We start from the raw sequence: 22,375 nt of genomic DNA, 5'->3' as shown, positions 1-22,375 counted from the left end.
AGCCAGAATCTCACTGGCAGCATTCATGGCATATCTTTCTATCAACATTTTATAATTATGCCTTCTGAATGTTATGCTCTGTGACTCTACATTTCATCAAATTGCTACATAAGGTGGTAGGACGGGTCTGGAGGTATTTCAGGAGTTTAAATGAGTTTGACTGCAGTACAGCCCTTAAGCCAAGACTTGTACATTATAAAGAACTTATTTAAGGAGCTTTTTAAATGTTAATATACAAGAGTCATTCTGTTCAACTCCTTGTTTCTCTGCATTTGTTGCTATAGTGATGCCCATGGCTTAACAATATAAATTTAGAAAGATGAGACTGGAAGTAAATGTGAAATTTTGTGAAAAAATGTATTTTATTTATACTCATTTAGGACAGATTACAGGAATATGAAAACTCAATAATGCAACAAATAGAAGCATCAGAAGATGCTGGATGTAAACAAGAGTGGAAGAACAAACTAAACGCTGAAACTGAACAGATTCGGTCTGAAGGCTATTCAAAAGTTGCTGGTAGGCAGAAAATAATTGACCTCAAGCTTCATGAAATCAGTGATATTGAGAAGAAGATGAAGGATTTGTGCCATCAGAAAATCCCTGTTGACAGCACTTTAATCAGGGTGAGTACACAGTTAACGGTGATACAGCTAAAATAATAAAACATTTTTCTGTTATACCTCGCCTTTCATGGATTTAAAGCCTGTACTGATGTAAAGTAACAAACGAGTGATGGGAATGACGTCTACCTCTTGGGGAAATAGTCAGCATCATATAATAAGTACATTATAGAACAAGTATTTTCATTATTTTAAAATGCAATACATGGTTACAGATTTGGCATTCACTGGACAAAACATTAATGCATACCTTTCTACTGCTGCGATTTAGGCATAATGCTATGATTTTATCCTTTGGTTTGCCTTGTTGCTCTGAGATTTACTGATTTCCTCCTAAAGTCAGACCTGGTTATGGGGCAAAACTATCTTAAATGAATAAACTAGGCTTTTACAAAGATTCCCTGCAACTTACTATATAGGGTCAATTACAGGAAGAAGTTCTGACCCAAAACTATGATTTTTGAGGATCGGTACTATTACTTTTAATGCTTGGAGGTTGAGGGGGTTGAAATAATATAGAGTTATTATTTATTTATTATTATTTTTTTTTTATTTTACATTTGTTGACTGGGATTGTCCGACTGAGCTGAAGACCCCTTTTTCAGCAGAGGCCCTTGGAGAAAAGCTCCAACATATTATATAATTTTCATTATAAATTAGCATTAAACATCAATGTTACAGGATTATTACAAGGCATTAAGTAGCAATACAATGTTATACAGTGTCATTACTTAGGAGTATAACAAAACTATTTCAAGATGTATAAAAAGAAAATATGTCATTAAGATGAATGTAGTTTTTGGGGTAAGTGGTTACAAAAACCCAGTTTTATCATAATGTAGTTGCATAAAGGAAAGACAATTACAATAGAATATTTCTGTGAGGCGATATGCTTAATAGAGTTTGGAAGAAGCAGAAAGAGTAGTCAAGAAAGATTAGAGAGAGCTAGGGAGAAGAGTGAGTTAAGGGCAGAAAATAAATTAAGGTATGGGAAGTAGGGGATGTTTAAGGAGGGAGAGTGCAGTGGCAGGACCAGTGACTTTTAAAGTGCTCTTTGGTGGCCGTCTTAAATTGTTTAGGATGTGTAATGGTCCTGATTTCTACTGGGAGCCTATTCCAGGCAATAGTGGGGTGATAGCTTTACATGTTGCATCCAAATTTAGACTTGGGTATGTAGATTTGTAGTAGGTCTTGGTTAGAGAGTTCTGAAGGGAGAATTATGGGAGATGAGAGGGGATAGTGCTGGAAAATAGGAAGGCTGGTATAGCACAGAATGGATGATCTGGAGCTGAGAGAGAAGAAGCTGGTGAGGTAATTCAAGCCAGTTTAGATGTTTTTAGAGAGAGAGAGAGAGAGAGACAGTGATGGGATTTGTAGGTTTGTTGGGCGGCAAATCTAGCTACATTGTTGTAGGTAGATTTAAGTTTGGTCAGGAGTGCTGAGTTAAGATTTGTGAGAATTTGAGAATTGTACATTAGACTGGGTAGAAGGTAGGTAAGTGAGAGAGAGAGAGTAATCTTGGCTTCAGAGGTAAGGAATTTCTTGTTATGGAAAAGGAGCCCTAGTTTTGAATGAGTCTTTTTGATACAGTTATTAACATGCAAGTCAAATTTAAGCTGATCGTTGATGGTTATGCCTAAGAGCTTAGTGCTGGATTCTACCTGAATGGGAGTGTTTTTAAGGGACTGTATGGAGAAGGAGGGTTTAATATTGTAGAACGTTTTAGGTAGGAAGAGTAACAGCTTTGTTTTTTTAGGGTTAAGGATGAGCTGATTGTTGGAGAGCCAAGTTTCAACTAAGTTAAAAGATGCTTGAGTAGCTGAGAAGAGCTTAGAGGGAGAGTTGGCTGTGCTGATGACTGTAGAGTCATCTGCATATTGCACTAAAGATGACTGAGGACAGGAGGTATAGAGCTGATTAGTAAATATATTAAAAAGTAAAGGCCCTAGGATAGACCCTTTAGGTACACCCCACTCCAATCTTAGCTGTCTTCGCTCCTGTAATAGATTTCTGGTTCAAACCACCAAAGCCAACAACTCTGGTGGCGAAGCTCTCTTTGCCAATTCCATAGGGAAGGTTTGGAATTCCCTCCCTAACAACTTAAGACTTTCCACCTCCCTTTGTCAATTCAAAAATAATCTTAAGCTATATTTTAAGTCTCAATGGCTTTGCCCATGTTTTAACCCTGATTAGTCCTCCTTGATCCATATCATACCCACTTCCCTGTACCTACTAGATTCTACTCCTCCTTTTCAAAGTCTCAAATAACTAGCAACCTACGTCCCTCAGATCCTACCTCCTCTGATTTATATAGAAATCAAGCTCCTCTCTGCTTTTCTGCACTCTATAACTGTAAGGATCCTGTAACAACTTACAGAAATATTATTGCATTATAATTGTATCTAATTCACCCTGCTGAAAAATGTATCAAAATATTGTCCTTGTTAATGTATATTTTCTGTATGAATCTGTATGTAATTAATGTTTATTTTTTACTTTATGGAGCTTTTCTCCCCGGGCCTCCACTGAAAATGGACATGCATCCAGTCGGACCTTCCCGGTTAACAAATGTAAAATAAATAAATAAATAAATAAATTTTTACAGTGAGAGGAGGGCAGCGTGTAGAGTGCCATCTCACTGACTGAGATCTATCAGTGAGGTAGCTGGAGAACCAGGAAACAGTATCAGAAGAGAAGTTGAGGTTATGCAGTTTGTACAGCAGAAGAGAGTGTGAGACAGTGTCAAAAGCTTTTGAGAGGTCCAAGAATAGGCAAGAAATAAGTTTATGTTGAGAAAGGATAATAGAGCTATAGTGTTGTTATGTTTGGGTCTGAAGTTTATAATCTGTCACTTAAATACCAACTAGAATTTTCTTTATATAAGGAAACAGAGAAAGTAGAAACTGTAAGAACAAGCATTGTACTCTGCCATCTAGCCACAGGGGCTTAAAAAACTGAGATTTGAACTACTAACAACCGTACATATTTTTCAGTAATAGTGACTTCGAAAGTTGTTGGTTGGCCACCATCTTAGCTATATGTGCTACGTGGCAGGTACAGTGAGAGTGCTCGGGGGGGCTCTGGTAAGCCTTTTCAGTATTCACATATCACTTAGTCTATACAATGAATGCTCATAAATTAATTTATCACAACCAAATGCCTGCACATTCAGTGTGTTTTTGTTTGTGTGCTTATTTTAAATTAAATCCATAGTAATTCATTATAACAACAAATCTTTGCTTAAAAGCCACAGCTAATTCATTCAGTATTCTCCTTCATATAAGCAAGTATGACCATGTATTAAGTACTCGGGTTCTAGTCTTTTGCCAACAGTTTCTGTGCTGTTCTGCTTTTGATTATTTCTAATACTTTCAGCTGATTCTTATTTATGAATTCAGTGATCCTGATTGTTTGCACTTTCCTTCTGATTTGTTCTTTGCTTTGCTTTCTTCCTTACTGCATGCTGCAATGACCCAGATCCTGCCTGTCCTCTCCCTTTTTTTTACTTATCTTTCTTCCTGCCTCCTCTGCTTCCATCACGTCATGCTGATCTGATATTTTTCTTTTGTCTCCCCATTCCATTGTTGTATTATTTCTAACAAGGTAAATACACTGGGTCTGCAATACCTTGGCCTACTCCCAAATGTATAAATAAATAAATAAATGTGTGTGTGTGTGTGTGTGTATATTATATTATATTATACTATATCATATCATATCATATCATATTATGTTATATATACATAATATAATATAAACAGCATAATTCTGACAGACAAATATATAAACTCCAAAATATCTAAGCTCAAAAATGTCTAAAAAAATTATCAACAAAATCTAACCACAGCCAAAACCAATGTTTCTCCACACCCCACCTCTCAACCTCTTAGTACAAGAAATCTGGACAAAGCCTGACAGAATGGGGGGCAAAGGCCCAAAAACAGGGACAGATTTTAAATATTACTCTTATAAAATAAAAAAGTTGCTACAGTAACAGGGTTTGTGCTAACATACATTTTCTGAGGGATTTGACATCTGGAACTTAAATGCATGTCATTATTTAGTGACTTCAGTCCTCATATCATCCCAGTGATTGCCAGAAAAACACAAATGTTATGAGGATACCCCATTTTCTCAGGGTTTGTCCAGATTTCTTGCACTAAGAGGTTTAGAGGTATGATGTAGTCTTTTAGCCTTAAACCCCATATCAGAAGCATACGTTAAGAAGTAATGCTAAAAATGAAAAAGTGTTTGCTTATGTATTGTAACTGTGTGCGTGACTATATGAGAAAGTGTTTTGTGTGTGTGTGTGTGTATATATATATATATATATATATATATATATATATATATATATATATATATATATATATATATATAAACACTTTGGAATCTCGAAATATTCAAATGTCGAATTTCAGTATCTTGAGTCAAAGTGTTGAATCTGCAGATGCGCAAAATTGAAGAATATCGAACCCAGAAATTACGAACCTGCGGTACTGATGGCGCATTAGGTAAGTGTGTTTTTTTAAGGGTTTTGGGGAGGGTTTGTGTGTTTGTGAGTGTGTCAGGGAGTGTTAGGTGTGGGTTAGGGTACGTAGGTGAGCGTGTCAGTATGTCAGTGTTGAGAGTGGTGGTGGTGTTTGTATCTGTGTGATGTGTGTTTGTGTGAGGGGGTGTGTAATGTATGTTGGTGGGTTTTGTGTGTGTTAGTGTTTAGTGTGACCTTGGAGTTAGTATATATAAGTAGGGGGGTGTGAGGGGCGTATATATAGATACAGGTGTGAGTGTGTAACTGTGTGTGTGTGTGGGTGTGTGAGGCAGTACCATTCTGAAAATACTGGTAATGAATTCCACAGGATCATCAAGCTGATAGGGGTGCAGAGAGGACTAAGCGGCATCCTTAAGTGAATAAAGGAAAGAGTCACTTTTAAAACATTTTTATTTCTACTCACAAATAAAAGTGGTCCTTAATTTTGAAGTGCTACCAGTTTGCTAAAACTGGAAGATGTCCATTGTAAATTCTTTCAATCATCATCATCTTTCGGCTTTTCCCATTAGGGATCACCACAGCGGATCATCTTTTTCCATTTCTTCCTGTCCTCTGCATCTTGCTGTGTCACACCAACCGCCTGCATGTCCTCTCTCACCACGTCCATAAACCTTATCTTAGGCCTTCCTCTTTTCCTCTTACCTGGCAGCTCCATCCTTAGCATCTTTTTCCCAATATACCCATCATCCCTCCTCAGCACATGTCCAAACCAACACAATCTCGTCTCTCTTGCTTTGTCTCCAAACTGTCCAACATGAGCTGACCCTCTAATATACTGATTCCTAATCCTATCCATCCTAGTCACACCAAGTGCAAATCTTAACATCTTTAACTCTGCCACATCCAGCTCTGACTCCTGCCTTTTTGTCAATGCCACTGTCTTCAACCCATATAACATAGCTGGTCTCACTATTGTCTTGTAGACCTTCCCTTTCACTCTTACTGGTATCCGTCTGTCACAAATCACCCCTGACACTCTTCTCCACCCATTCCACCCTGCCTGTACTCTCTTCTTCACCTCTCTTCCACATTCACCATTACTCTGAACTGTTGATCCCAAGTACTTAAACTCGTCCACCTTTACCAACTCTACTCCCTGCATCCTCACCATTCCTCTACCCTCCCTCTCATTTACACACATATATTCTGTCTTAGCCCTGCTGACCTTCATTCCTCTGCTCTCTAGAGCATATCTCCACCTCTCCAGAGTCTCCTCAACCTGATTCCTACTCTCACTATAGATCACAATGTCATCTGCAAACATCATAGTCCACTGGGCCTCCTGTCTGATCTCATCTGTCAACCTGTCCATCACCACTGCAAATAAGAAAGGACTCAGAGCTGATCCTTGATGTAATCCCACCTCCCCCTTAAACAGATCTGTCACTCCCACTGCAGTCCTCACCACTGTCACACTACCCTCGTACATATCCTGTACCACTCTTACATACTTCTCTGCCACTCCCGACTTCCTCATACAATACCACAACTCTTCTCTAGGCACCCTGTCATATGCTTTCTCCAAGTCTACAAAGACACAATGCAACTCCTTCTGACCTTCTCTGTATTTCTCCAATAACACTCTCAGAGCAAACATCACATCTGTAGTGCTCTTTCCTGGCATGAAACCATACTACTGATCACTAATCATCACCTCCCTTCTTAACCTAGCTTCTACTACTCTCTCCCATAACTTCAAGCTGTGACTGACCAATTTTATCCCTCTGTAGTTACTGCAGCTCTGCACATCACCCTTATTCTTAAAGATAGGTACCAAAACACTTTTTCTCCACTCCTCAGGCATCCTCTGACTTTCCAAAATTTCATTAAACAATATAGTTAAAAATTCCACTGCCATTTCTCCTAAGCACCTCCATGCTTCCATTGGGATGTCATCTGGGCCAACAGCCTTTCCATTCTTCATCCTCTTCATAGCTGTCCTTACTTCCTCCTTGCTAATCTGTTTCACTTCCTGATTCACTATCCCCACATCATCCAACCTTCTCTCTCTCTCATTCTCTTCATTCATCAGCCTCTCAAAATACTCTTTCCATCTACTCAACACAATCTCCTCTCTTGTGAGTACCTTTCCCTCACTATCCTTTATCACCCTTACTTGCTGCACATCTTTCCAGCTCTGTCCCTCTGTCCAGCCAATCGGTACAGGTCTTTTTCTCCCTCTTTAGTGTCCAATATTTCAAACAACTCTCCATACGCCTTATCCTTTGTTTTCGCCACCTCTCTCTTTGCCATGCGCCTCATCTCCTTATACTCATGTCTACTTTCTTCATCTCTTTGACAATCCCACTTCTTCTTCACCAGCCTCTTCCTCTGTATACTCTCCTGTACTTCCTCATTCCACCACCAGGTCTCCTTGTCCACCTTCCTCTGTCCAGATGTCACACCAAGCACCTTTCTAGCAGTCTCCCTTACTAGTTCTGCTGTAGTTACCCAGCTATCCGGTAACTCTCCACTGCCTCCCGGTGCCTGTCTTAACTTTTCCCTAAACTCCACTTCACAATCACCCTTTTTTAACTTCCACCATTTAATCCTTGGCACTGCTTTCACACTCCTCCTCCTCTTCTTGATCACCAACGTCATCCTACAGACCACCATTCTATGCTGCTTAACTACACTTTCCCCTGCCACCACTTTACAGTCTCCAATCTCCTTCAGACTGGCCCTCCTACATAGGATATAATCCACCTGTGTGCATCTTCCTCCACTCTTGTACGTCACCCTATGCTCCTTCCTCTTCTTAAAATACATATTCACCACAGCCATGTCCATCCTTTTCGTAAAATCCACAATCATCTGAACTTCTGGATTCTCTCCTTAACACCATACCTACCCATCACTTCCTCATCCCCTCTGTTCACTTCACCAACATGCCCATTAAAGTCCGCTCGAATCACTAGTCTGTCACCCTTGGGTACACTCACCACAACTTCATCCAACTCACTCCAAAATTTCTCTTTCTCATCCATTGCACACCCAACTTGTGGAGCATATGCACTAACAACATTCATCATTGCACCATTAATTTCGAGCTTCATAAACATCACTCTGCCAGACACTCTCTTCACGTCTAAAGCACTCTTGGCATATTGTTCCTTTAGTATAACCCCTACCCATTTCTCCTGCCATCCACACCATGATAGAACAATTTGAACCCGTTTCCTAAACACCTGGCCTTACTTCCCTTCCATCTGGTCTCTTGCACACACAATATATCAACCTTCCTTCTCTCAATCATATCAGCTAGCTCTCTTCCTATACCAGTCATACTGCCAACATTCAAAGTTCCTACCGTCACTGCTACACTCCTAACCTTCCTCCTCGCTTCCTGCCTTCGGGCATGCCTTCGCCCTCCTCTTCTCCTTCGGCCAACAGTAGCCCAATTTCCGCCAGCACCCTGTTGGCTAACAGTACTGGTGGCGGTCGTTGTTAACCCGGGCCTCGACCGATCCGGTATGGAAATATGAAATTTTCACACCATAAGTTATGTGGCAGAATTATTACACCGGATGCCCTTCCTGACGCAACCCTCCCCATTTCTTTCAATATTATTCACAAATATGGAATGGATTTAGCATAGCCTCAACAGACAGTCATAAATGGATATATGTATCTTAAATTATTTATTTATCCAGATTTTGCCTTCTTTAACATCTATAATCTTGTGTAATTAACTAATTTGTCGGGAAAAATCCCTTTTTTAGCAGAAATGAGTCAACATAAAAGTCCATGAATGGATGATTTTGCATTAATGTTACTATAGGCAGTCTGAAACACACCTGCTTTTCTTTTCATGTATAGTTTTCTAGCACAGCCATAGGCATCACATCATAGATTCCTAGATTAAGTACTAGGAAGTCGGCAAACTATTACAGACCTAGATAAAAATCCATATTCAAAAGATCCCTCATTCTCAAGAAGGATAAAACAGGATAGACCAGACTAGAATTTGAGCCTCTCCACAGAATTATCTAGGTATACTTTGATGGTGACAAGGGTGCTACTTTGCTTGACGTGTAGTGGAATTTTTTTCCAGAGGTGAGAAATACATTGAGGCATAAGTCTATCATGCAACATGTTTTATTTATATGCTGATGAAAGCTAGGTTCTTTTAACTGAGTATATGAGGTACCATCTGCTCTGTGAAGGAACCATCATTATATGATTTCATTAGAACAAAGGCTACTAAATAAAAGTATCATTTAGAGAAGTAATTTGTTAGTCCGTTATGATCTGATGTTGCTTTTTCTACCCTTACGTAACCAATGGCTTGTATAACTTCTTAACTTCTTGTAAAATGATTATGGCCTTTAGCCCCTTTACTATTTCCTCTGGAAATCTTAGAAGCCATCAAGTCACCAAGAAATGTCCATATCTTTCATAATGTTTCATTATTCTCTGTCGTACTGGTTATCTGCACAATTCAATAGAATCTTCTTTTAACCATCATTATTTCTAAATGGTGGTAGACCACCCTTCCAGATTACACAGAAACTGTATAGCAACAATTAATCCTCCTTTGTTTATCTAACGTTAAGTAATTATCTGATTTTGTGCATCTGTCCATTACATTTTGCTCTTTTCAATTTAATGGATACATTTTGCCATCTCTAACACTATAAATGCTCTTTTAAAACTGACACACTTTCTACTGCAGCATCTTTTTTCTTGGTACTTTTCATTTTCAGACATGATACATTTTGCTACACCACGTTTTTTATCAAAGGACAGCCCATTTTAGTCAAAACTTCCCCAGTGAAGCCATACTTCTCTGCTTCCCTTCCTGCTCCTTAAAATTGGAAGAGATCTGCATAATAATTTCATATTTCACATTTCCTGGTATTGCATTTAAACTGAATAAATTAAAAGTTAGAAACATACCTAAAAATTATGTTTTCCCTGTACATCTTTTTCAAAACCAGTGCTTGATTTCAACATATCAAGAACAGTTCCATGAAAACCCACCCATAAACTTTCAAGTAAGCATTTTTTGAAGGAGAGCAAGTTCATCTGCACCCACACACCCCCTGAGCCTATATGTATTAACTCCATGCTTGTCAACAGTGGGGAGAGGAAAAACTCCCCTTTAAAGATTACAGTGGCCTCAAACAAAAAATATTCTCTCTGTACCTAAGCCTCTTAGCTGAAATCTGATTTTGGCCAGTTGAGTTCAGGAAGTTGGAATCCAAGCAACAGGTGCTCAATCACCTGTAGAAAAAAAAACAGCAAAAAAAAAAAAAAACAGTAAAATTGCCTGAAAAAAAGACAAAAAAACCCAGAATAAAATCCATATTGTTGTTTAAGCTTCCTAGTGTATGTTTCACAGTAATGCATAGAAAATAGTCTTTCTTCAAAGGGTAAAACACATAATATATTAAAAAAACAGATTACAAAGCACATATTAAATACAATGAGCATCAGTCACATTTTAAAAGCAACAAATGGAATTGCTCAACTTGGTAGGTTTACTTTTTTCCTTAACACTGGAAAAGGGGGAAATTAATTCATTTAAACGTGAGAGATCATGTGCAGTGAAGATGTTCTGGGGAGCCTTCCAAATAAACCAGTTCATTGCCATCCAAAACAGTGTTAACAATAAATTTAAACAATGATCAGAACCATATGCATAAATATATTTATATAATGCTTTATTTTCATCATGTCTCTTAATATCATAACAGTGGTGTTGTATTGTTTTCATAGAACACTTTTCTGTTTTACTTGTGAAAAGGGATCTGCACCAACAGCAGCCAAGGTAAACTAAATAAGGTGTAAGAAAAAAGTACAAAAATATTGAAAATTAAACATTTTGCCTGCATTCAGATGAATGAAACTTCTTTCCTTGTTAATCAACAATAAGATCAGTTACTACATCTAAAAGTACCATAAGCATCACTCTTACTAAAAACTTCTGGAACATTTCTTTAACAGCACCACTTCCCTTAAAACTGTGAAAGTCTTTTCACACACTTCTTTTCTAATTCTTTGATCCATGGCAAGAACATCCCAGTGTTTTATTCAAAATGTTTATTTATTATTTTTATTTATTTCACATTTGTTAACCGGGTTAGTCCAACTGAGTTTGCAAACAAACCCATTTTCAGTGGAGACCCAAGGAGTAAAGCCCCAGCAAACATAATTAAAAATAAAGTGAACAATATACAAATATTAAATAACAATCACAATACAAAATAATTGTAAAAAAAGAAAAGGTTATTAACTATTTGCATTGCATTGATAGTAAGCAACCCATTTTCAGTGGAGACCCAAGGGGAAAGAGCCCCAGCAAACATAAGCAGAGATAAACATACAGGACAAAAACTATTAAAAACAACACTGCAAATACGATATTAATTATAAAGAGAAAAACAAAAGAAAAAAATGTATGAACATTAAGGCTTGCACTGATAGTATTGGACTAAAATTTACTACATATGAGAGTAAAAACAAAAAGATAATCATTGTTCAAAAGAATAATTTAATAAATTAATTAAATAATTTAATTTTAAATAATAGTTGAATAATTTATAAATTTCAATGGAATGTCTCCTAACAAAATCAGACACAGCTCACTGATCAATGTCACTTTCCCTCTTCTACTGTTAAAAACAAACTATCTGTGCACTTCAGTCCTCAGGGGTTAAGGTGTTAACCTTACAGACATAAGGTGCAGAGTTTGATTCTCACATGGAGTAACTGACTAGGCTTAAATTGGCCCACAAGGGCAGTTAGCCTAGTACTATTCTATGAACCTATGAATCTGATCCAAAGTATTAAATAACAAGCCATAAGGATAACCCTAGACTCTAAATCTGTGTAACATTTCCAAAGCATGAGTTAAAAACCCTCCCATACAGTAGAATTTCTACTGACTCTCACTCAAAATAACATAGGTGGGGAGCTTGTTTGTCTCCTGTAGGAAAAAGTACAGTTTTGTACCTACCATAAATGTAGATGTTCGAGTGTTCACACTGCTGCAGTCATTACACTTGGGTTATCCTGCCATCAGGCGGTCCCGCAGTCGGCCAGAGTTCCAAAGTCTTGGTCTGGCGTTGGTTGCTGTCGCTTCTTCCCTGACGTCAGTGCGCCAGGGGTATATAAGATGCATCCAATGCCATTTTCTTCAGTTTTTCTTGCCCCAGATGTCAGATGCCTCCAAGTAGGTAGGCAATACATATTGCTAATAAAAAATATACATATAAAATAAAAACAATATGTTCAGTTACAAGCAAATACACCACAAAGGTTGTATAGGATAGAAAGGTATAGATAAGTCCAGCTAGTCCAGAGGGGATAGAGGGAGGGTAACCTGGACTGCAGCAGTGTGAACACTCAAACATCTACATTTATGGTAGGTACAAAACTGTACTATGTTCATCGTGTTACACTGCTGCAGTCATTACACTTGGGTAGAATCCCAAAGCTAAGGTTGGGTGGATGGTCTATAAAGAGTTAGGACTGGCTATGAGGCCCTGTAGAACTTCAGTGGCAAATCCTGCTCTGGATTTAGAGCAAAGAGGCAGGTGGTAATGCTTGGTAAAGGTGTGCACTGAACTCCAAGTTGCAGCCTCCAAAATTTCTTTGGTAGGTACTCCTCTGAGAAAGGCTGTTGAAGTGGCTGTTGCCCTGGTGGAATGTGGCCTAATGTTATTTGGGACTGATTTTCCATGCTGTGTGTAGCAGTGATGAATACAGTGTCCTATCCATTTTGATCTAGTCTGCTTTGAGATAGGCTTGCCCTGTGATCCTGCAGCATATGCTACAAACAGTTGCTCAGCTTTCCTGAAAGCTTTTGTTTTGTCCAAGTAGAAGCGTAGCTGCCTGTGTATGTCCAAAGAATGCAGAAGTTTCTCCCCTTTATTCTGGGGGTTTGGATAAAAAGTTGGCAAATGGATGGTTTGGTTAAGAGCCACACTAGATACCACTTTTGGCATAAAGGTAGGGTTTGTCCTTAAAGAAATCCTGTCCTGATGAAAAATTATAAAAGGTTCCACTGCCATTAATGCCTGTAGCTCTGAGACTCTTCGTGCTGAAGTTACTGCCAGGAGCAGAGCTGTTTTCCATGATAAAAATTTTAGATCAGCTGAATTGGCTGTCTCAAAAGGTGGTAGGGTCAGTTTTTCCAAAACGAAATTGAGGTCCCAAGTTGGTGTTGGTGCTTTCCGGGGCGGTCTTATGTTTTTAGCCCCTCTGAGGTACTGCTTTAGCAAGGGATGAGAGAATAAAGGAGGATCCATGTTGTAATGTGCTGAAATGGCAGAGGCATGGATCTTAATTGATGAGAAGGATAGGCCTCTGTCCAGCATCTCAGTTAAGTATTGTAAAATGTGAGGAATGTTTGGAACAAGAGGGTCAAGGCTTTGAGCCTGGTTCCAGGTGCAGAATCTCTTCCATTTTTCTGTGTAAGCTTTCCTGGTGCTAGGCCTCCTGGCCTCCAAAATGACATCCATGACAGCTTTAGAGAGAGGTGTTGCCTGTTTGACTAATGTATCTGCCATGCAGCCAGGTTTAGTGTTTTGAGCTGACCGTGCAGGATCTGATTGTTTTGTTGAGTCAGAAGATGTGGAAATTGAGGCAAAAACCATGGAGGGCCTTGAGCCAAGTTCCTTAGGATAGGGTAGCGGTGCTGGCGTGGCCAGTCTGGAGCAATCAGGATCATCTGTGGTTTTTCTTGTCTGGCTTTTAGGAGTACCTTTGAAAGGAGAGGCAGTGGTGGGAAGGCATAAACATTTAGGTTTTCCCAGCTGAACAAAAGAGCATCTACTTTCCATGCTTGTTTGTGATAAGTCCTTGTGCAGAATTTTTGTAGTTGGCAATTCAGTGGGGAGCCAAAAAGATCTATGTCTGGGCATCCCCATTTTTGCGTTACCATGCTGAAGATTTGTGGATTCAATTTCCATTTGTGAGGGTCCATGATATTTCTGCTTAGATCGTCTGCCAGAGTATTTTTCTTTCCTGGCAGGAATTGTGCTTGCAGGTGAACTTGATACGTTAGAGCTGTGTTCCACAAGGTCATGGCTTGTCTGCATAGGGGATAAGAATGAGTGCCCCCTTGCTTGTTTATGTACCACATTACTGTGGTGTTGTCTGTCTTTAGTAACAATTGTCCTGGATGCAGAAGGTCCTTGAAAGCTGTTAGGGCATTTTGAACAGCCAACATCTCTTTTTGATTGATGTGAAGATGCATCTGGTCTGTGGTCCACTTGCCCTGAATGCATTTTCCTGCCATGTGTGCTCCCCAGGCATAATCCAAAGCATCTGCTGTTAGAGTTTGCCTGGCTGTGGGTTGGGTGAAAGGCTGACCCTTGTTTAGGTGACATGCCTGTGCCCACCATCGAAACTCCTGTTGTAGGCAGGGAATCATTGGTATTACTGCTTCTAAACTGTGAGAGTGTTGAGTCCAAACACTTTTTAGGTACCATTGTAATTTCCTCATATGCAGTCTGGCATATGGTATTAGTAGTATGCAGGATGCCATGAATCCCAGGGCCTGCAGAATTTTTCTTGCAGGGAGATGGGACTTTTTTGCCAGTAATTGAAAATATTGAGTTAGTTGAACTTGTTTGTCTGGCATCAGGTAAGCCATCTGGGCCGTTGTATTTAAGCTGGCACCCAAGAATATAATCTGTTGCGAGGGCACTAGTTTTGACTTCTTTTCATTTACTGTGTACCCTAGAGAAATTAGCAACTTTTTTACAAATGCCAGATGCTGTAGAAGAATGTCCTTTGTCTCTGCTTGAATGAGGCAGCCGTCCAGGTATGGATATATTTGAAATCCTTTTTGTCTGCAAAATGTAATTAGTGGTGCCAGGCACTTTGTGAAGACCCTGGGCGCAGTAGATAAGCCAAAGGGCAGTGCAGAGAATTGGTAGTGCATTGTACCAGCTTTGAATCTGAGGTATCTTCTGCAATTTTGTCTGATAGGGACATGCAGGTATGCCTCTTTGAGGTCCAGAGTAACAAGCCAAGCCTTCTTGCCCAGCATGAGTAGAAGCTGCTGTAATGTCAACATTTTGAATTTTGGAATATCTAGGTAAGTATTTAGAATTGAAAGGTCTAGTATGGGCCTCCAGGCCTTGTCCTTTCTGGGGACCAGGAAGAGTCTTGAGTAAAATCCTTGTCCTTCTTCCTGTTGTGGTACTTTTTGAATAGCTTTCATGTCCATGAGGGCTGAAATTTGTTTTTGTGCCTCTGCCCATTGATTTTGTGGCAGGTCTGGTATTCCTTTTAGCCTTGGTAAAGTATGAAAGTGGAACCTGTAACCTTGAGACACAATATTCAGAACCTATTTGTCTTGGGGGATTGTTTGCCAATTTTTATGAAAAGAGTGCTAGTTTTCCACCTAAGGGGGCTTGCAAAAGGGACGTGCTTGGTGTATGAAGGGGAAAGTCATTGCGACTGTTTCCTGTAAGGTTGAGACTTGTCCTCACCTCCTTTTGGGGTTGAGGTGCCCCACTGTCATTATCTGTTTGAGCCTTGGAGTTGAGATCTGCCTCTTGGGCGTCTGTATCTGCCTCTCTGGAAAGGACCAATTCTTTTTTGGCCAATTTCTGCTAAATCGAGGTGGCTGTAGAAATCCTTGACTGTTTGCATAGATTTAGCTTTATCCTCCATTTTCTTTAACACCTCTTCTGCCTTAACACCAAACAAGGTATCATGCTGTAAAGGAGCATACAATAATTTTGCCTTAACATGATCAGGTAAACTCTGTCCTTTTAACCAGGCATGTCTTCGAATCACAGAACCTGTAACTGCGGCTCTACAAGAGGCCTCTAAAGAATCAAAACCACATTGCAGAGTATGTTTTCCCACCTGTTCAACTGCATGCAATAAATCCTGCATTTCTTTACAATCAGGAGCTTCTGAGCTTGCAAGCATTTTCTGTTTTAACTGAGCCATTAAATATTGTTGGTACTTAAGCATGTGAAACTGGCAATTTAAAGCTGTTACTGCTAAAGTTGCAGAAGTGTATACTTTCTTTCCCCATCTATCCAAAGCTCTGGAATCTCTGTCAGAGGGTACTGGGTTTTTTGCAATGGAAGCCTTAACCCCTTTTGGACCCTGGGAAATAGTTTCTGGATCAGCAGAAGGGTTTTTGTAAAGAAACTTGTGAGAGTCAGGGACTCTATAATACCTATCTGGTTTGGCTGGAGCAGGGGGCAAAGAATCAGGAGATAAGCTGGATTCAGAGAACATATCATCCACAATATCTAGCACAGGTGGTATAGCCAGGGGCCTGTGCTGAGGCAATAAAAGGAAATCCCTGAGCCTTTTCTTGGATTCTGAGTAATCCTGACTTTCCCAATGGAAATGTTCTCTCATGGTATGTAAAGTTCCCCAAAAGAAGAATCCTCAGGAGGAGAGGCTGAAGGGATAGATTTTTCAGCATCAGAGTCCTCATGGGGGGTAGAGAGTATCCCTGGTCTGAAGAGGAATCAGAGAAAATGGAAACCTGATCAGAGGAATCATAGTCTGTATCCTGCCTAGGCCTTTTCTCAGGAGGGGGATGGGAACCCCTGATTAGAGTTATGATGTCTTCGGCCATATTAAGCATCTGTTTCTTAGGCATGGAGGACTGTCCAGGAGAATGCTGTACTTGTTTCTTTGTCTTTAATGGTACCTTTGTCTTGGCTGTTGTTTTAATGGTAAGTTGTGAAGGTCTGAAAACACCCTCAGAAACCGATGCCTGCTCAGCGGCTCCAGACCCATCTGAGGGATTAGTTTCCGTAGGCCCAATACCTTGAGTTTCCAGAGGCCTAGTTTTCTCCACGTGGGAGTCGGAAGTGGCCTGTGGCTCTGAGGTAGCGGGTGTCAGGGACTGCGAAAGCGCCTTACTGAGAACCGGCGAACTGGCGACTGGCCTAGAAGAGGTTTCATCGTCGGTTTTGGACCTCGGATGCCTGTCTTTATCCTTGTCTTTGTGTTTTTTTGGTATTGAGGTCGTCGGTTGATCCGACGGCATAGTATAATTGAACCTTCAGCCAAAGTAGTGCAAAGCAAAATCAAAACGTCTTTTTATAGTGCATTTGTTACATCTATCACAAAACCGACAACTTGTGACGTCGTGATCAGGGCCTAGGCATGGAATACAGTAAGAGTGGAAGTCCTTATGAAGTATTTGCTTCCCACAAGAAATACAATTATTAACTTTTTCTGACATCGGTCTGAGGCAAGAAAAAAGTTTCCCCAACGGGGTACTTAGCTTTAGTGAAGACTTCAGATCTGAAATTCTACTTCAAAAATCTCAGGAGTCGGCCGACCGGCACTTGCGAACTGCTTCTGCTTCAGGCACTGCGCGGCAAGAAAGACTGAAGAAAATGGCGTCCGATGCATCTTATATACCCCTGGCACACTGACATTAGGGAAGAAGCGACAGCAACCAACACCGGACCAAGACTTTGGAACTCTGGCTGACTGCGGGACCGCCTGACGGCAGGATAACCCAAGTGTAATAACTGCAGCAGTGTAACACAATGAACATCCAAATATTATTGTAAAACTTCATCTCATTTTGCAAGTCATAAAGGTACAAGGGTCTGTGCTTTTGACAAATTTTGTTATATATTCATGAGATGAAAGAACTGTGTATGTGAGTTGACACATGCCATGTGGCAGGTGATGAAACCTATTAAAGTTATGTCATTTGAAGTCTTACAGCTTCCTTAAACAAACCAGTTTTTGCACAATTCTAAATTCCAGATTTAGTTGGGAAAGATCTTTCCCATAATGAGGGTTGTAGTCCATGATGTTCTATTTTCCCAATTTCCATTTCTGATGAGACTATTCAAACACATCTGAAATGTTACCAAATGCTATTTAAGTTTTACTGTAGTAGAACCATATTCTATAAGAGAAGGTAAAGGCACAAGCAAAGTTCATTCATAGTCAAGTTCTGCAGGAACCTCAATATTAAGCAGATACTTTGTTATAAATTTAGAATGCCCTCTTACAGTGAATGAGTTAAGGCACACGACACAAAGAAGCATACATGAAAACAGCACCCAACCACTAAGCTCTATGTACACTCCTGTGGTGTTTAATTTAAAAATGAATGGAAAATAAGTACATATTGCCTTGGATTGGGGAAAAGGATATAGCATTTTGCAATAACATTGTCTTATTTTTCTGTCTTTCAGGCCTATACCAGGCAAAAGAAACGGTAAGTATAGAAGCCATACAATTTGTGCATGTCTGCTCTTTAGTGCTTGGTTAATAGTTACTGTTTGCCTAAGACTATACTATTCTACTAGTTTTGATTTTAAAAATACTCAGAGGAGAACAAAGACCTGAATACAACCCAGGTGACCCAGGTTCGAGCGGTAGCACAGACAGTGGTAAAGCAGCCAGAGGAAGGTGGGGTGAGTTGCAAATACCAGTCCAAGCATTCTGGTCAGAGGAAAGTAGTCTGTGCTGCTGTAATGTTGGCACCTGCTGAGTGATGACATTATATAGTATTATATAAGGAGAGGGGTACGTTCATGGCTCAACCAAAATGTGCTTTTATTAAGTAGCCTTCTGTGGGATGTGTGTAGGAGCGTACATGTACATGCTAAAGTCAAGAAAATGTAGCATTCACATCATAAGGATGAACATTAGCTCTCAGGGGAGGGAGTTAAGCTGTGCAGCAAAAAACTGAGCCTCCAGTGGAAGATGAGGCTACTACTGAAACATTCCTCTGTGGAAATTGGAGACCCACCCATGGAGTAATGGATCTGTGTCATAACATCAAAAGACCATAAAATCAAATCTGAGAAGATTGAATCTAGGAACATTAAACATGCTTTCCTCTGGAAGCTGGCATAATGAGAAACACCGATTTTACACAGAATTATGCCCCCTCTCCACCCCCCACTCCCTATGCCTATTATAAATACCAACTCTGAGTTCGCTCCACACTGGAGAAAGGGTAAACCCTGACCTCCAAAAAATATCGACTTCTAGAGGAGCAGCCAGTTCATCTTTCTGAGATTCAGTCTTATCAGATTTGATCATATGTTCTTTCAATCTTATGAAATAAACCTGAGATAATATGGGTAGGAAAGGGGGTAAGAGTGGAATGAATGTGTCAGCTGGACATCCAGAATGGCTTGATGATCAAGGAGAATTGGAAGGAAAAGAAAAAAAAATATGAAATAATTTAAGGATTCTTTTTTAATATACCCTAAACCTACAAACCGAGTATGCTTCTGAATTAAGTGCTTTGAACTTGTAAGCTTGTTTAATGTTCTACTTCTTTTTGCTTTGAGTAGATGTCTGTTGGATGCTTTTTTGAGAAAGTTCTTGTTTACAGCTAAAAGCTTAAACCGCTACAGAAAGTGTTTATGTTGTGCATACATTAGCTGGTTTAAAGTGTTACTAGAATGATTTTTTTATTCCTTTAGATTTAGTCGGTTGTGATATGCATAGAGGTAAATGACACCATTTTGCCCTAATAACAGTTTAAAAATAATGTCAGTGATGTACCCTTTGATAATACAGTCATTTTCTGTAGGTAGGGGTTATGTACTTATGAACAAACAAAATGATACTGAAAGCAAATCACACATTAAACCAGCAACTGTGCATACTGGTAGCAGGGCCTCTGAGAAATTTGTTCAAAGATTTTTAAAATTCATTTGTTTGATCAATTTTGATTGTGCCAATCATCAGTCAATCAAAAGCTACAAACCAAATCTCTAAACTCTTTTTGCAGTGATTATGTGTCATATAATTTCAGTATGCAAGGACTGAAATGTGTAAGTTTGTTAGATTTTAACCAGTCTTTGTTCATGCAGAGTGCTGTATGTGTTGTATCCCATTATCTGTTTCTGTTGCACTGCAAATAGGTTATGAAACATTTAGACCAAGCAAGAAGTGTACACAAACAGGTGAAGAGATAGCTGTGATAGCATTAGCTGCAGGAATATGCACATCACATTAGGCTGTACAAAATTCCTTTCTATTCCACAAGTGCTGCAAGCATTGTCTGTGTCGCCTTAAGAATTGTCTCTGAACATCTACCACCTTATGAAAAATAATACATCCTGCAAAAAATTAATTTGGAATCAGGATATGTCAATGTTGAAAAATTCTCAAAAAATGTGTATATATATATATATATATATATATATATATATATATATACATATATAGATAGATATATATGGCTATAATGTGTGTGTGTGTGTGTGTGTGTGTATCTATCTAGATATATATATATATATATATATATATATATATATATATATATATATATATATATATATATATATATATATATATATATATACATAGAGTGAGAAAGATAGATATGCAATGCCAAAAGAAAGAAACATGCACCAGAATTTCTGAAATGTTCCTGAACTACAGGCACTGATATCTGCAGATCTCAAATGTATAAAAGTAATATAGTGTATCTTGATTTTTTTTTACAGGCTTGAAGCATTTGGGAAGGATTCCAGACCACTGATTCTGGAACATTTTATCCCACAGATTAAAGATCTTGAAGAGTGGCAGAACCAATCTAGTTCACAGATTCAAGCTGAGGCAGAGCAGCAGTACCAGTTTAGTCCACAGTTTCCAGAAGAGAAAGAGTTTCAGAACCAGTCTTTACCTCAGATTTCTCCACAGACAAACTGGCAAAGCCAGTATTGTCAGCCTATTAAAGACAGGGCAGAGTGTCAGAGCCAGTCGAAACTACCAGTTAAAGATAAAACAGAGTGGCAGAGCCCATCAAACATTTACCTAGCAGGTAAACATCATGTTTTTCAGACAAGTATCTTTTTAAGGCTGTCCCTTTTTGTTTTAACATAGACAAATGTTAAGGTTTCAAGGTGCCATATAAATACACTTGGAAGCAACATACAGCAAGCACAATACATAGCATATTTAAACTGTGAATCGCAAAATGTTGAAGTGATCATGAGGTTCTCTTGAAAATAAAATTCACAACTGTCCAGGAAGGTTTTGTTTCCTACCCACTTCTCATGTAATTTTCAAATTTAATCAGCAGTGGTGATAAGTGGAGGTGGAGAGCCTTTGCCTATGTATTTTCTTTAGATAGGGAAATTCTATTTTGCTGTCATTATTTTGAACCCATTGTTTGTTGCTAGCTCCTATGGTGAATTTTACTTTACCTTTTTTTTTTTAAGATCATACTCTCATGATGTCAAAGTATCAGCGCTACAGTTTGTCAGAGCTTGCTTTATTACAGGTTCTGTTTACTTTTTATTTATTTATTTAGTTTTCTTTTTAATTTTTCCATTCTCATTGAGTTTATTAAGCCTCAGAGGTGTTATGTAGACAGACCAGGGACTAAAGGGGCAGAGCACACTGGAATACAGCAGGGCACAGCCCATCCCCATAAAAACAATTGTTTTATAGTGCTTTATGGTTTTGAATTGTGCTTAGATGAGATTACAAGTCTGCTATTGTCAGAAATCTCATGTCTTGATTAATGGAAACTCAGTGCTTCATAATAAATTATAAACATAAAAGATAACGGCCCAACGGATTAACGCACTTATACCATGTAGTTGAAAGTAAGTCCGGAATAAGAAAAACGTTAGGTACTTGTGCGCGAAGTGGTTTCCATACAAACGATGTGAAATAAATCCAAATGCAGTTCAGTATCAAAGTGTTCAGTCAAATACGAAACATGTCCAATGTAAATCCAAGTTATTTATTATACACGGACTAACAGGACAAAAAACAGAGATGAGCGCTTTCACTAAAATTAGCTTCGTCAGATCTTTACATTCTCACTTTGGATTCATGCTTTATATAGCGTTGTCATTAATTGTTAATTAAAGAAATTGATATCAATTAAACAATTATATAAAAGAAGTGAGATAGTGCATTCAAACATTTAAAAATAAAATGTCATTGAAAAATATCATAAAAATCACCATTATCAGCTGTAGAGAAGGTTCATATATCATAGAGGTCGATATCTCCGACCTTAATATATGGAGCGTACCTCTACATATTATATAAATCTTGAATTGCAGTAGTAATTAATTCCATCATATATTAAAGGTATACAGTCCATTTGAACTGCTTAAAATGCATTAAAAGCATTAAAAAACATTAAAAAAGGGAAAGTTTTATTATGCAGGAGAATCATTAGACCTTGAATATAAAATGTTTGTATGGGACGTGAACTCCTATAAAATGATTATATATTCCATCATACTGTATGAAT

The 22,375-nt window shown here is 38.8% G+C and overlaps 1 protein-coding gene across 1 annotated transcript in view; it reads left to right on the top strand.

Moving 5' to 3' along the window:
- The first annotated feature begins 397 nt into the window (after window positions 1-397).
- LOC122812859 overlaps window positions 398-22,375 on the top strand; it is a 129,560-nt gene continuing 107,582 nt past the window's right edge. Inside the window, exons 1-3 of the mRNA XM_044084900.1 lie at window positions 398-626; window positions 18,330-18,352; window positions 20,607-20,923. Of these exons, the coding sequence (XP_043940835.1) occupies window positions 411-626; window positions 18,330-18,352; window positions 20,607-20,923 (556 nt within the window). The 5' untranslated portion in view covers window positions 398-410. The remainder of the gene's footprint in view (window positions 627-18,329; window positions 18,353-20,606; window positions 20,924-22,375) is intronic.

This window comes from Protopterus annectens, chromosome 10.part0, assembly GCF_019279795.1.
Source record: "Protopterus annectens isolate FY-2018-M chromosome 10.part0, PAN1.0, whole genome shotgun sequence".
Taxonomy (NCBI): Eukaryota; Metazoa; Chordata; order Ceratodontiformes; family Protopteridae; genus Protopterus; species Protopterus annectens.
Note: the sequence above shows the minus strand (reverse complement) of the source record. Positions and strands in the feature narration are given on the sequence as shown.